Below are 16,755 nucleotides of genomic sequence, written 5' to 3'. Positions count from 1 at the left end.
ACAATATTCTATTTGTGTACCCAACAGGTGGTCTTCTCAGAATGCTGGAGTGCCACAAGGATTAATCCTGGGGCTGACCTTCTACATTCTTTTCACCATTGACTTTGTCACTGACTGCGTCCAGTTCACCTTGTATGTAGACAACACAGGAGGAAAGTCTCGACCAGCCTACAGTCATTCTTTGCACTACATCGGCATCATGTTGAACACTAAGCTAATATGGTCTCATTATGTTCAGGAAACTGAGAGGGTTCGCACTGGGTCACCTCAAGCACCTCTAACCGCTGCTGAAATTTGCGACTATGTTAAAGGTGCGTTTACACTGCGATTTGTATCGGCACATGTATGAGATACATGTATATACGACTTTGCGACATGTATCGCGACTTGTATGAGTTGACAAGTATCAACCTCATACATGTATGAGCGTGCGTTTACACTGGTTGATATGTATCACTGTGCGATAGCTTCCGACGACGATTTGGAAGTTTTCACATTTTTATGTGCTGATACACTTGCTCTTTTGGAAGATTATAGGAAGAAAAGGCGGAGGAAGCGTAGATGGTGGCACAGAGAGTTTCTCGCGAATTAACGCCATATTTTAGAAATTATGTTAGGATGAGTATGGAGGATTTCCGCGGTTTGTTATCACTTGTGGCTCTTCTTGTGTCCAAAACCAACACAAACTTTCGGGAAGCGATTCCACCAGAGGATCAGTTGGCAGTAACACTCCGTTTTTTAGCCACTGGGGATTCCTCGTAAAACGAAGATTTCATGACAAAACATTTGCATTGTCGCGCGATTGCTAATGCCGACGTCTCACACACGATTGTCGGCATCCGTTGTCAACATTATCACGCGAGGCCGCCGGAATAACAGCAAAACATTGATATACGTGCCAGATGCATGAAAAAATTATTTAATGTATGACATACTCTGATATATATAAAACTTTTACCTTCACTTCTTGGGATAAAACTTGCACAATGGCCTCGCAAACACGAAGAATAATGTTGCATATGGCACTTTTTGATGTTCTATGCAGATACATTAACGTTGAAACGATAGTCGGCACCTCCAAAACTCAAAACAGCCACCAAAGAGCCTGGTACTACGCATGCGCTAATCGTCAAAATAAGCGGCAGTCGACAAGACGACAGGAAATGATAGTACTGCGCATGCGCGAGTTCTTCAAATGTCGCTCATACATGTCGCGTATATGGCCAAAAAGCGATATACAAAATGTATACGCGACATGTATGAGCTCGAGGGTCCGCATACAAGTTCCGTGAATTTTTGTATGAGGTGATGTATCGCGACATGTCAAATTGACATGTCGCTCATACATGTCGCGATACATGTATCCCAGTGTAAACGTACCTTACTGGAAAATCTATCGAGACTCATGCCTTGCGATTGCCACACTGCCAGACAAGGGACATCCCCACATCACAGCTGCAGTAAGTACAGACTTCCCTCAGGCTTTCCTCACCCCCCCCCCCCCACCCTCCTCCAGCCCCCTTAATTCCGAAGGCATCATTTTCAGGAGAGGGTAGTGTTGTTTGATGGGAAGGTATGACAGTCCCAGAACTGTCATATTCAAGCACTCGGGCACAAAATCCAGATAAGACAGTAAGCACAATCATAAAAAATCACAACCAAATGTAAGGCACAAATCACAGCCTAAATAATATTGCAGCAAAAACTCTAAGATTATAGACTTCAACACAACCAAGACTAAGGGGGCATGAGTCGTGCCTGGGTAGCTCAGTTGGTAGAGCACTTGCCCGCGGAAGGCAAAGGTCCCGAGTTCGAGTCTCGGTCTGGCACACAGTTTTAATCTGTCAGGAAGATTGATATCAGCGCACACTCCGCTGCAGAGTGAAAATCTCATTCTGGAAACATCCCCCAGGCTGTGGCTAAGCTATGTCTCAGCAATAGCCTTTCTTCCAGGAGTGCTAGTTCTGCAGGAGAGCTTCTGTAAAGTTTGGAAGGTAGGAGACAAGGTACTGGCAGAAGTGAAGCTGCGAAGATGGGGCGTGAGTCGTGCCTGGGTAGCTCAGCTGGTAAAACACTTGCCTGCAAAGGCAAAGGTCCCGAGTCGAGTCTCGGTCCGGCACACAGTTTTAATCTGTCGAGTCTCGGTCTGGGACACCGTTTTAATCTGTCAGGAAGTTTGATATCAGTGCACACTCCGCTGCAGAGTGAAAATCTCATTCAAGAATGGATATATACACACACACATACACACGCACACGCGCACACACACACACACACACTAAAGAGCTGAGGAAACTGGTACACCTGCTGAATATCGTGTTGGTTCCCCGCGAGAACGCAGAAGTACCACAACGCAATGTGGCAGGGTCTCGACTAATGTCTTAAGTAGTGCTGGAGGGAACTGACACCATGAATCCTGCAGGACTGTTCATAAATTCGTGAGAGTATGAGGGGGTGGAGATCTCTTCTGAACAGCACGTCACAAGCTATCCCAGATATGCTTAGTAATGTTCATGTCTGAGGGATTTGGTGGCCAGCGGAAGTGTTTAAACTCAGAAGAATTTTCCTGGAGCCACTCTCTAGCATTCCTGGACGTGTGGGGTGTCGCATTGTCCTGCTGGAATTGCCGAAGTCCATCGGAATGTGCAACGGACATGAATGCATGCAGGTGACCAGACAGGATGCTTACATATGTGTCACTTTGTCAGATTCGTATCTAAACGTATCAGAGGTCCCATATCACCCCAACTGCACATGCCCCACACTATAACAGAGCCTCCATCAGCATGAACAGTCCCCTACTGACATGCAGGGTCAATGGATTCATGAGGTTGTCTTTATACTCGTACACGTCCATTGTCTAGATACAATTTGAAACAAGACTCGTCTGACCAGGCGACATGTTTCCAGTCATCAACAGTCCACAGTCAGTGTTGATAGACCTTAGTGAGACGTAAAGCTTTGTGTTGTGCAGTCATCAAGGGGTCACGAGTGGGCCTTCGGCACTGAAAGCCCATATCAATGATGTTTTGTTGACACTTGTTGATGGCCCAGCATTAAAATCTCGACAGTGTATGGAAGGGGTACACTTCTGTTGTCATGTCGAATGATTCTCTTCAGTCGTTGGTACCATTCTTGCAGAATATTTTTCTGGCCACAGCGATGTCGGAGATTTGATGTTTTACCAGATTCCTTATATTCACATTACACTCATGAAATGGTTGTAGGGGAAAATCCCCACTTCATCAATACCTCGTAGATGCTGTGTCCCATCGCTCGTGCGCTGACTATAACACCACATTCAAACTCACTTAAATCTTGGTAACTTGCCACTGTAGCAGCAGTAACTGATCTAACAACTGCGCCAGACACTCGTCTTCTCTTATATAGGCACTGACAACCGCAGCACTGTATTCTGCCCGTTTACATATCTCTGTGTGTGAATATGCCTGCCTATACCAGTTTCAAAAATGGTTCAAATGGCTCTAAGCACTATGGGACTTAACATCTGAGGTCATCAGTCCCCTAGACTTAGAACTGCTTAAACCTAACTAATCTAAGGACGTGACACACATCCACGCCCGAGGCAGGATTCGAATCTGCGACTGTAGCAGCAGTGTGGTTCCAGACTGTAGCGCCTAGAACCGCTCGACCCCAGCGGCCGGCCTATACCAGTTTCTTTGGCGCTTTTCATAGCATGCTGGTATCTGTTACATACTTTGATACCATTTGTCTTTCTGCGCCCACGGCGCTAGTCTATAAGCTCACATTTTCTTGGTATTTTCTATTTCTGGTGCACAAGATGACTAGTGACATCCTAGCATTGTGTGCTGGATCTCAAACTCTGCTTAAGTTTAAACCCCCACAACACCAACCCTGCCCCACACCACATAATAGTTTCCAGTAGCCAATGCCATACACTCTAACTGCAGTCACAAATAAAGTAAATGAGAACATCAACGAAACTACTGAAGACAACTGTAATTGTTAGTGAGCAAACAGAGCCAAGCACTTCCTGAGACACAATTGGCATACAGCACCATTCCAAGATGACAACATTGTCATCACTGAGCCAAACTGGAAGGAAAGTGCTGTAGCCAATAATTTCATACCAATTATAACTCATTTGATGCAGCGTATGTCACAGTGGTGATGGAACAATCACCGCACTTCCCTGCAGAGTGAGGAAAGGATGATGAAATTGTTCTAATTGGAATAAAAGAAGTCATGTTGCCACTCTGCTGAAAGGCTGGTGGAACTATTACTGACAACAACACCCTCCTGAAACAGACATAGCCGGCCATAGCCACATGCCTGGCAAACATTTCCAAAACTATTCTGCACATGGTCAAGTATCCTATTTCACAGCAACATGCGGAGGTAGTGGTATTTCACAGGCTCAGAATTACAGACCCAGTAACCTACTGGCAGCTCTCTCCAAACTACTCAAAGGTATATAGTTGTGGAGGCAGCAGCAGCATCACAGTAGCTTGTAGATGCTACTTTCAGAGTAGTAGTTCAGATTTCAGTGCAGGCACTTCACTATAGTACGCTGTATGGTTACTGGAGGCTGGTGTCCTACTAGTGCCTTAGTATTACTAGATGTCTTCACTCTGCCTGACAGCATTTGTTACAATGACCTTTCCCACAAGTTACTTGTTTTAGGGTCCCAATGCCACATGTCTGCCACCTTGACTCCAACACAGTGTCGAGTACAGACTCCTGATGAAAGCTAGCTCGTGTGTGTCAGTAGCAAGGATCCCACAGTAATGCTCCAAGGAAATCAAATATTCTTTTGGCAATGATGGGGCCTGATGATGGCAGTAATGTGTCACTGAAACTAGTTGTGTGACAGAATAAAGAGATTCTCAAGATACAACTGTGTTTGTACTTTTCCTCATACATATCATTGGCTGAATAAGATGATCATCTATAAACTGTACGTAGAAGTTTATTGGGAGGATAGAAGAGTTGCTTAGGCAACCACCTCACAGGCTCTGGGCATCATGTAAGCAATAATACAATAGGATGTATAAGCTGTGGAACTGACTTAGGGGCAGAAGAAAACCATCTCAAATCACAGACTGCCTTAAAGCTTTTGGCTACAGTGAGGACCTCTCATGTAACCTCATGGAGCTGCATTTCCATGGACCCAGAGTAACCTGTTTACATAGAGTCATGGACATGTCCTGGAGTGCTACTTGCACTGATTGCCAGTGAATGAAAAGAAGAAGGGAAAGTCCACACACCCACACCTACCATGAACATGAGAAAATGAAGGACATTAGCTCATCTGCAAATGGCTGGCTGTACAGCACAAGTGGAAAAACATGGGAAGACTGGTGTTCATTTGTTAGTAATAGTGTCATTAAATTTTTTCCGCCATACTCTGTAATTACTTAATCACTTTAATTTTCTTAATCTTCTCCTTTATGTTTGTTAGTTTTATATTAATTTAATTTTAAGTATAAGAACTGCTTTACATATTTAAACTAGATCAGAACTCTCTGGACCCAAGAGAGTTGTGGATAGCCAGAGACATTTAAGGAGGTGACAAAAGAAAGTTGAGTTTTGTTAAAAGTTTAGCTATATATTTAGAAAAGTTCAGTCTGCTGTAGCATCAAGGATGAAGATTATTCACAGCAATGCTATCATACCAGAGTAATTACACACACACACACACACACACACACACACACACACACACACACACCACCACCACCACCACCACTGACACCACTGTTGTCAGTCTCACAGCGGCCACAGGCATGTACGTATGGGTGTTTGTTTGGTTGTGTGTGTGAATGTGTACTTATGCTAAGGAAAGAGCAAGAGCTTGAAAGCTAGTGGGATACTGTTTTCTGTTTGCATTTTTCTATGGAATACACATCAGTTATATATATGTGAGTGAGCAGTCACCTTCCTTCATTGTACGTATTATTTCATCCAGGAATTTCCATTGTCATTATCATAACAGTGTGCTATATAAAATATGTAACTGAAATAAATAAATAAATAAGCAAATACATGCACATTGATGACACAGCAATCTTAAGCCACATCGTGAAACCACACATGGGCTACCAACTGCAGAAACTTGTTTGAGACAACCCAGCTGCTTGGACTCTCAAGCAATACCTCATAATTACAGCTTCCACACCATTGACGACCACACAATGCACAGTTCCCATAGGTCTGCTGCGATACTGAATGAAATGGCATGGTGCAGTATCTCAGTGACACAATGGTCAATACCTAAAAATGTGTCAACACATCATAGATGTCTGAAACCCACCGGATGCCTTGGTATGTTGTATCCACTACTGAATCCTTTTTCAATTCTGCCTTCATATCTCGGCATCACTCTGTATATGTCAAAACTTCATCCTGTGCCCCAATACACCACTTTTTTGTGACATCTAAACAATACAAAGAGTGCAAAGCTGACCAGAGCTGCTCATTCTGAGGAGATTCCCATTGGCCCAGCTATATGAGTTGGTAGATATTCCACAACTATGGCACTACTTGACAGTAACTGTTTGAAGGCTAGAACTGTGTGCCGGACTAAGACTTGAACTTGGGACCTTTGTCTTTTGTAGGCAAGTGCTCTACTGACTGAGCTGCCCTATTGTGGCTTATAACCTGTCCTCACAGCCATACTTCTGCAGGTACCTCATCTACCGTCTTACAAACTTCACAGAAGTTCCCCTGCAAAACTTGTAAGACTAGCACTCCTGGAAGAAAGGATAAGCAGAGATGTGGCTTAACCACAGCCTGGGGGTTGTTTTCAGAATGCAGTTTTCACTCTTCAGCTGAGTATGCATTGATATGAAACTGTGTGCTGGACCAAGATGCAGGATATTTGCCTTGTATGGGATAGTGCTCTACTAACTGAGATAAATATAAATGTGCTTCTGGTCAGGGCCTCCCAATGGATAAACCAATCACCTGGTGCAAGTGTTTTTAGTTGACGTCACTTTGGTGACTTGCGTGTCGATGATGTCGATGAGGATGATATGATGATAAAGACAACATGACACTTAGTCCCCAAATGGAGAAAATCTCTGACACAGCTAGAAATCAAACCAAGGCCCCTTGCATGGCATTCTGCCATGCTGACCACTCAGCTATGGAGGCAGAGACTGACTGAGCTACCAAAGCATGACTTGTGACCCATCTCCACAGCCTTACATCTGCTCGTATCTTATCTCCTACCTTGCCAGAAAATTTCTTATCAGTGAACACTCTACTGGAGAGTAAAAATGTCATTTTGGAAAATGTCTGACTGAGCCATGTCTCTGCATATCCTTTCATCCAGTAGTGCTAACCTTGGAGATCCACAGGAGAGCTTCTGAGATGTCTGGAAGGTCAGAAATGAGGTTCTGGCAAAAGTAAGGATGTGAGAAGGGGTCATGAGTTGTACTTGGATAGCTCAGTCAGTAGAGCTCTTAACCACAAAATGAAAAGGCCCTAAGTCTTGGTCTGGCACACAGTTTTAATCTGCAAGGAAGTTTCATATCACTGCACACTCTGATACAGAGTGGAAATCTCATTCTAGGTTGCTGCTGGTTCCTCTCCTGTCCTTTACAATAAGTAAGAGACTTCTTTAATCACTATTTGCAAGGCAAAATATGCAGCTGTAAATAAAGTATAAGCTTATGTTTAAGATGTCCAATATCATAAAATATGCTGTGTGTACATTTTCCAGTGGACGGATTTATAAATAACAAAGAAATTGGTGCTGGTGCTCCATCTTTAATGACCTTCTTGTCAACATGTTATTTTATATTTCCTCTTCTTCCTCCTGAAATTCAGGGTAGTTGGGTACCAGTAATGTAAGTAATTTTATAAGTCTAGTTTGTGGCCATTTCCTTTAAAAGAATAATATTCTGATTTTTTTCCTGAGTTATTCCAGTTTTAAGTGTGCTTAAGTACTTAAGTGTACTTTAATACACAGAAGCTTATGTATTTTACAGTGCAGGGCCTGTGTGTTCCTCATGTGTATCACAATGTTGTCTAGTGACTGCAGTGGCCCTTCATTGTGCATTGATGGACAAATGATTACTAATTAAGTGAATAAAATCTGTGTATGTGTGCTTTTATTTATCTTGCAATCATTTTAGCTGTATTCCTCCTAACAAAATAATATAAATAAGTGTCTTTATTTTCTGTTCATCTTGCAGGTATCGGTGTGTGCTGCAGCTGACATAATGACCTTCTGGTCAAGTTTCATATCAGGCATTGTAGCTGCTGTTGTGTACCTGACACTCCATAATCTGGTTATATACTGTAGAGGTAGGTAGAATTATAGTATTTTATGGGTCTTCCAAGGTGGGAGAAAATTAAGTGATTTTAATATAGAAAAGAGATTACGAATGTTAGTTACTTCTGGACAATTACAAAGATATTATAGAAACTGAAATCTGTGATTTCTATTTAGACATACTGAAACCATTTAAAAGTGTGAAACTATTTCTTTACACTATTTTCAGTGGACGACCCATTAGACACTGTGGGAGTACATCTTGGAGGTGGGCTCTGGGGAGTTTTTGTAGCAGCTTTCTTTGCTGAAGGTGGACTTGTGTATGGAATCAGCTATGAGTCATCCATGGTAAGTCTTTCCTCATTTCAACAACTTCAGTTTTAAGTGTACTGTAACAAACAAAATATTATGTATTTTACCCAATGTGGAAAAGGGGGAGTGGGCTGTGTGTTCTTCATGAGTATTATAATTTTGTTGGGTGGGGGTGTGTTCCCACAAGTATCAAAATGTCGTGCAGTGACAATAGTTATATTGAGTAATAAAACAGCTCTCATGAAGTGACAAAATATGTAACAAGGCAGCTTTCACATGTAACCCTTCAGTATTATGTCATAAGTTGAAAAAGATTCCATTTCTCCTGATGCTTATATTAATAGAAGAATTTTCTTGTGATGACAAGAGAATTCTTCATTGTGTTGTAATGAAACATACTTTAATTTTGGTGTATAACTTCGCAAGAATTCACTACATACAGAAGCTTTTAGCTCTCAGTGTGAACATGGGAGAGCACTCCTCCCACAGAGCAAGGGCATAGGAACTGCCATTCAGTGACTGAAATATGGAAAAAGGTCACCTGCACTAAAGAGCCATGGTTCACATCACTAAATATCAGTGGCAGAATATGAGCTCTGTATGGTGGCTTGCAGAGTGTATATGAATATGAAGATGTAGATCCAGGTGTGGTTTGTGTAATTTTCTTTGTGTGTGTGAAGGGGGGGGGGAGGTTGGGGGGGGGGGGGGGAGGGGCAGGCAACCTGTCCTCCCCTTCATTGGGCATACCTTTGTTTTCATTAATAAGTGTTGGTGTGGTACTAAGTCAAACATTTTTCTAATGACAAGAAATGATGCCTTCACTTGATTGCCTTATTTATTTATTCACCCACAGTTCATCTCCCCAGGATTTGTCTTTGAAATATAATGAAAGTAAAAAGCTCAAAAATACATACACATGGAACAGGTAAATATGTTTACAAGGATAGGACAGGCTTTGCTCCATGGCTTTCAGGATGTCATGTGAGAAAACTGAGAGTTGGGTTTCAGTACAGATATGTTTTTGTAATCCATGTTCATTGTTATAGCAACGTTCATTCTGTTCAGTATATTTCATTGTGTTTTAATTGAGAATTCTTAGATTCTACAACATCTGAATGTTACTGATACTAGATGGTAGTTTTGTAGATCACTTTTCCTCCCTTTCTTGTGCTAGGCAAGTGTGACCTATACTTTCTTCTAGCCAATGGGCACAGAGCCTCTTGTTCAAGGGATCTATGATACATTATGGTTAAGGGAGGGGCTAACTCAGTTGCCAATTCTGTAGGAAATCTGACAGGAACTCCATCTGGCTGTGTTCAGTTTTAGCAATTTCAACTATTTTTCAAATCAAATCCTAATATATATATATATATATATATATATATATATATATATATAGAGGGAAACCTTCCACGTGGGAAAAATTATATATAAAAACAAAGATGAGGTGACTTACCGACGAAAGCGCTGGCAGGTCGATAGACACACAAACAAACACAAACATACACACAAAATTCAAGCTTTCGCAACAAACTGTTGCCTCATCAGGAAAGAGGGAAGGAGAGGGAAAGACGAAAGGAAGTGGGTTTTAAGGGAGAGGGTAAGGAGTCATTCCAATGCCGGGAGCGGAAAGACTTACCTTAGGGGGAAAAAAGGACAGGTATACACTCGCACACACACACATATCCATCCACACATACAGACACAAGCAGACATGTCTGCTTGTGTCTGTATGTGTGGATGGATATGTGTGTGTGTGCGAGTGTATACCTGTCCTTTTTTCCCCCTAAGGTAAGTCTTTCCGCTCCCGGCATTGGAATGACTCCTTACCCTCTCCCTTAAAACCCACTTCCTTTCGTCTTTCCCTCTCCTTCCCTCTTTCCTGATGAGGCAACAGTTTGTTGCGAAAGCTTGAATTTTGTGTGTATGTTTGTGTTTGTTTGTGTGTCTATCGACCTGCCAGCGCTTTTGTCGGTAAGTCACCTCATCTTTGTATATATATATATATATATATATATATATATATATATATATATATATATATATATATATATACACTCAGCTTTTTAGTAGTTCCAGAATTACACTGGGGCAGAACTCCTTGCTCTTCCTCACTTTTAAAGTAACATTTGAAAATTGAATCAGTACTTCTGCTTTTGATTTGCTATCCTCAATTTTGGTTCATGTGTCATTCATAAGTGTATGGACACCAAATCATGTGATCATGTGGCACTACCACCCTTAACACTTGTCTGGAATTTTCTTTGGATTTTGTGATAGATATTTCGATAATATAACAATATTATGAAAATAATAGTTGTAAATAGTCTTCACGGGTTTGTCACCAGATCACATTGTGCAAATTCCACAATATTTTCTTGGAGCAACTGTCCAACATCTTCAGGTGGTTCAACCTTGCTGGTGGCTAGGTATGACTGACGGTATCTGCACGTCGATGCCCCATTTCTAGCACATGCGTACGAAGAATGCGCAGACACGAAAATCATGCATGCACAATGATTTGCAGTTAGATGGTGCTATATTCAAACTCCCTCTGCCGAAAATCGCAGAGCCACTCTCCAGTGCGTGCGCTGTACGCAGCGTTTGCCAACAGTGCGGCCAGATGTTACTCACCAACAGCCGTACTAGACCAATGTTATGATGGGCCTGTTATCGAAGAAACTTGATTTTCATGTCATGATTTAATAGCAGCCAATGCAGGGTTCCAGGCTGTGCTCAGATGAAATACCGTATCCTTGTTGATGAGATGAGATGAGCCAATATGGCACCATAAATTTCCACTGTGACTGGGCTTTTGACCTAACTGTCTTGAGCAGCTGAAGCAGAGAAGATTGAGATCCCCACTTACAGGTCAGTTATGTGATGAACTGGTCATACTATGTTCCGGAAAGAGGCTATTGTGACAGTAACACGACAGAAATTGAGAAGGAGAATGTCTGTAAAATTTACATTTATTCATCATAAATTATTACACAGCCAGCTGACAACTGAGTTCTGTTTGTAAATGTCAATGCACTTGAAATTGTGTGGCCGGGATGAATGCTGTTAGAATTAATAATTCACACTTTGTTGCACAACTCAAATACTGGTCCCGGAGGCTGTACACTCCCCAGTGTTGTAAGTGCACCACCTGATTGCATGACTACGAGGTAATGACAGACTTATGTTCCACAGAAAAGCAAGTGACTTTCCATTTGACCTGTGGGATACCAGGTCTGTCACAGGTGCAAGAAAACAACATAAATGGCATCACAACTCAAACGCATATCCCACAACAGTGAAGAACAAGCCCAGCACCACAGAGGGCTATGTCCAAAGCTCAAGAGAGAGATCAGGGAAACCACTGCAGAAGCTGATCTGGCCTCAATGCCCAATGCAGCAGAGCCACATGGGTGCGGACATGGGTCCAGGAGCCAGGAGCTATGACAGACTCATAGTCCTTGATGCAGAAGGTGATTTTTAGAGCTCGATTGGAGATGATCCATTGATGATGTGACCCACTGAGAAAACAGAGTCTCAAGATGGCAACTGGCATACCAGATTCTAATCCTGTACCAAGGCAGGATGCATGCAGTCTGTGTCTCATGGCAGGACAGCATGGGGATTTGAATTGGACCTGGTGAACAGCCTGTGTAATGTAGTCTGTCAGTGGGTGTGGGGCTGGTTGTCTGGGTGCTTCCAGTGGGAGCAGTCCAGGCAACTGCACCAACTGGATGGGCAAGGTGGAATGAGGCTGAGGTGCCTTGTGACTGGTGGCTTCCACTTGTCACTGGCAACTAGGGGTGTGGGCTCTGCTAGAGCATTATCCTGACCACTGCTGGAGGAAATGTCATCTGTTGATGGGTCATCTTCCACTCAGTGAAAAAAATAAACTGCTCTGGAAGCAGTCAATATGTAAGCTGGCCAGAATCTGTCAGTTGAACCTTTAGTTGGCTTGCCGTTGTACTCAATGTGGACTGTTCTCTTGCCACGGGTGACTGCATAGTGTGGTCCCAGTTGGTTGGCCAGTGTGGTGGCTGTACCACATTGGTGCTGAACATAACATGAGTACAGCACTGCAGATCTGCTTGTACGAAGACTTTGCCATTGCTGTGCCATGCCGGTACATGCGGTCAGAGGCCAGACATTTGGATGCACAGACATTCTGTCAGTGATGGGCATAGGTGTTATGTGGTGGTGGTACTTGTTCATAGACAATGTTGGCAGATGAAGTACCAGTCTCATTGTTCAGAGTTACTCGCAAGCTGAGCTGTACCAGTGGGAGTGCGTCAGTCCAGGCATTGTCACAGCAAGTTAGAGAGGCCTTTAGTGTCCTATGGAGCTGCTCAACTATGCCCTTAGGACACTGAGTGGTAACTGGTAGTCTTGTGTAACTGCATACCACAAAGTCACGTAACGTGTGTGCATAATGTGCAGTCACCTGGTGGCCACAATCTGTTATGACGTGATTAGAGCAGGCAAAGTTTGTCACTCAGGTGTTGATGATGGTGGTGTTGATGGACAAAATGGCGGTGTTAGCTATGGGCATTCACTCGAGTCAGTGAGTGAAGCAGTCCAGTGTTGTCAACAAGTAATGCTTGCCACAGAATGGAAAATGGCTGCCTCATAGTTTTCAGAAAAGGCATTTAATATTGCGTAGGATGTTTTATTAAACTCCCAGTCAAGTGTTAGATGATTTACATCACCTCCAGTGGTAACAGTATGATTAGGAAATGTACATACAGTAAAAGTTCAATATACCATTGTTCGATATACCATGAGACCAGTTATAGTGTGGTGTAAAAGCCTTATTACAGTCTGTATTTCTTTTCTGTATTATCATTAACCCATGTTAAATCCAAGTCCTGAAACAATAACTGAAATGATAGGGGTAACTAAACTCAACTTTATCTTATTATTATTATTATTGTTATTATTATTATGGCACTGATATTTTTTCCTGCCCACACACATTCCTGAATGTAACAATATATAATAATATAAGTTAAGATAAAGAATGAATTACTGTGTACAAAGTTGGAAAATATGTAATAGAAGGTTTTCAATTAATTGATACAATCCACATATAAATTGGACTTGTGGTTTGATTTATAAGCAATTTTGAAGCTAGTGGATAAGGAGAATTCATGGGAGTGCAGGATATATGTGTTTGCCACTGTTCCAAAAGTCAAGAGGAGAAATGAGCAGTGAGGGTGCTGACATGTATAGAAGAAGTGTCTTTGGGAGGAGCAAAAGTAGATTCTCAAACCTTGTAGAACGTTGGCATATGGAGACACTGCTGGTGAAACCAAAAAGTAAGACGCAGTTTGAGTGGAGTGATACCCATTGTTTGCGACAGACTGTGACAACAGCTGGATGAGCACAGATCATGTCACTGGTGTTGGTGATGTCTCAGTGGAGCAATAAGCTCAATTAGTAGTTTATTTTATGTTGCTAAGTGAAATATGTACTACTGCACAGGAAGTGACTTTGATAGATCAAAAGTTTTCTTTTGAATGATGACAGTAGTTACAGACTTAGATATGGTTAGATCAAATGAACAAAGCTTATGCCACTCCACTCCATCATTGCTTTCCACTGCAATGGTGAGTAAGACTGTGCTATCTATCATGCTACAGATATTCTCGGTGTTGTAGATAATACATAACACAAATCCAGACTTTAATGCAATTTATTTCCTGGTAACTAAATTGCATTAAAGTCGGCATTTGTGTTATGCATTTTCTACATTGTATATATGCTGATTTCTGGCTTGACAAGACTTTTATTCTCAATATTATTTTAGATAATCATGGATGGCCTTATGGCCATGATTCAGTTGGTAAATGTAATAGGAGTGGAGAATCATTTTGTGAATGATTTCAAGCAGTATTTCGATGTATTGGTGTATAAATTCCTGTGTGGTAGAGTATTTTATCCAGGTATCATTAAATGTGTGTGAATAATGATCATCCCAGTATTGTACCTCCCACTGGTGTCACAGGTTTGTAAAGAATACATTGGGAAGGTGATTACTCTGAAAGAAGGGCTCCCAAAGAGATTTCTTGAATTCAAACAATGAAAACTCCAGGTAGGAATGTCAACAATGTAGGAAAAGACAAATTGCTATTTACCATAAAGAAGACACGCTAAGTTGCAGCCAGGTGCACGTGAGTTGGTGGTCATGTGTGCATGAGGTGTGCTTGCTCGTGTGTATGAATGGTGTTGCCTCTCTTCTACTGATGAAAATAGTAGCTGAAAACTTTAGGTAAGAGTCTTTTAATTATGCCTGTCGTTTCTTACATTGTTGATTCCTTCAATTCTGTTGTTTGGCACTTTCCACTTTGTTTATGAATGTGATACATTTGTATATGAGCATAATTGGAGGACACAGGACCTCAAAAATGTAATTCCCTTTCACCAGAGAAGCTTGATAGTTATTTTCTGGTCATCAAATATCTTCCCTGGCCTATCATTTCATTAAAAGTGTATGAATGTGTTGAATGTGTCACCAGAAGGACTACTGAGGAAGGCAGCACAATGGTTAGCACACAGCCTCGCATTCAGGAGGATGATAGTTCAAACCCACATCCAGCCATCCACATTTAGGTTTTCTGTGATTTCCCTAAATCATTCCAGGAAAATGCTGGGATGTTTCCTTTGAAAGGGCATGGCTGATTTCCTTCCCCATCCCTGACACTGTCTGAGCATGTGCTCCGACTCTAATGCTCTCGATGTTAATAGGATGTTAAACCCAACCTTCCTTCCTTCTTCCCAGAAGGACTGCATTGTCAGAGCATTCACAGTGAAAGTGAAGCAGGTGAGTTTTACAGGACACAGCATCACTGAACTTGCCAACTCATTGGGCCAAGCAGGTGGATGCAAGTTACGGAGTGAATGGGCATGCCTTGTAACCTGGCTAGCTGCCACTGATGAGAATTTGTTTTCATAGAGGCATTGTATTTTTTAGTTTTCAACTAACTGATAGAAGAAAACACTACAAAATTAGAAGATAGGTGAATAAGTTACAACTTGGATACGTCTCATGGTTAATATTGTGACACATCAATAAAATGACTATATAACAATGTTTGATGACAATCAAAGTGAGCACAGCCATAATGCTCACCATGCACTATTGATTCAGAGTCTAGATTTATCTGTACTTGTTATGATGTCCCAAAAACAAAAAGCATATTCAGAGACTGATAAACTAAAATCTATTTATCAAGAGAAGGATGGTGATACAAAATAAAGTTTAGCACATGGGTGTAGTGTAACTGAAGTGACAATCAGGGCATGGTTGAAAGAAGACAATAAACTTATAAGTTTAATACAGTTGAAAGTGCTGTAGGAATGGACAGAAAAAGAAGGAAAAGTAGAAAAAACAGTGAACTTGATGAATGAGTTTGTAGGCGGTTTTTAATAAAACAAAGTGAAGAAGTACCACTTCACAGCTTTCTGAAATTGTACACGAAGTAATGGTAGATGAAAATTTAAATGATCATCAAGTATATAATTGTGCTGAAACATCACTTTATTGTCCACTGCTTCCAACCAGAACTCTTAATGTGAAAAACTCAGGAAATAAGACATGTTTCAAAATAGATGAAAACAAAAATACCCTTCTTTTGACACAAATAAACATCCTTGCGTAGGCAAAAGTAGGACCCAAAGTATTGAAGCACGTAAACATGTCATCATTACAGTTCAAATACATGCATTCAAAGAATGCTTAGATGACATGTGATATCCTCATAAAAAGATTTTAAGAAAAGTTTGTTCCATTAATAAAAAAGTACCTGCAATCACTTGAGTGAAGAGAAGAGCTCTAATAATCTTTGATCGCTGTTGGCCTTGTGCACATGGTGATGGGTTGCAGTCAAAATATGTGAAAAATAAAAATTTTGTTTTCCCAAAAGAAACATCAGCATTAATTCACCCACAGAATCAGATCATCACACAAGTATTTAATGCCAACTTCAGATGAAGAAATGGAATGTTTTTGAAATCTGTAAATCTGAAAACTACTGGGTACTCAGTAGGCTGGCATCTCAAAGCATCTGTCTAGCTGTTATTAGAAATTACTGGAGCAAGTGTTGTGTTGAATAAAATGCAACAGATGTAGAATGTAGTGACACAAGTTTCAACAGCAGTGAAAGTGCTGTAGGCCATGATAT

General features: G+C 41.5%; 1 protein-coding gene and 1 non-coding gene across 2 annotated transcripts in view; both read left to right on the top strand.

The window, feature by feature from the left end:
- Positions 1-16,755, top strand: part of LOC124789670 (putative ammonium transporter 1) — a 307,206-nt gene that overhangs the window by 234,525 nt on the left and 55,926 nt on the right. The window contains exons 7-8 of the mRNA XM_047257109.1: positions 8,184-8,295; positions 8,493-8,611. Coding sequence (XP_047113065.1) covers positions 8,184-8,295; positions 8,493-8,611 — 231 coding nt within the window. The remainder of the gene's footprint in view (positions 1-8,183; positions 8,296-8,492; positions 8,612-16,755) is intronic.
- On the top strand, positions 1,757-1,831 carry Trnap-cgg. The gene has a single exon. It is a non-coding gene; the product is annotated as a tRNA-Pro (tRNA).

This window comes from Schistocerca piceifrons, chromosome 1 (assembly GCF_021461385.2).
Source record: "Schistocerca piceifrons isolate TAMUIC-IGC-003096 chromosome 1, iqSchPice1.1, whole genome shotgun sequence".
NCBI classification, from domain to species: Eukaryota; Metazoa; Arthropoda; class Insecta; order Orthoptera; family Acrididae; genus Schistocerca; species Schistocerca piceifrons.
This window is presented reverse-complemented; position numbering and strand designations above follow the sequence as displayed.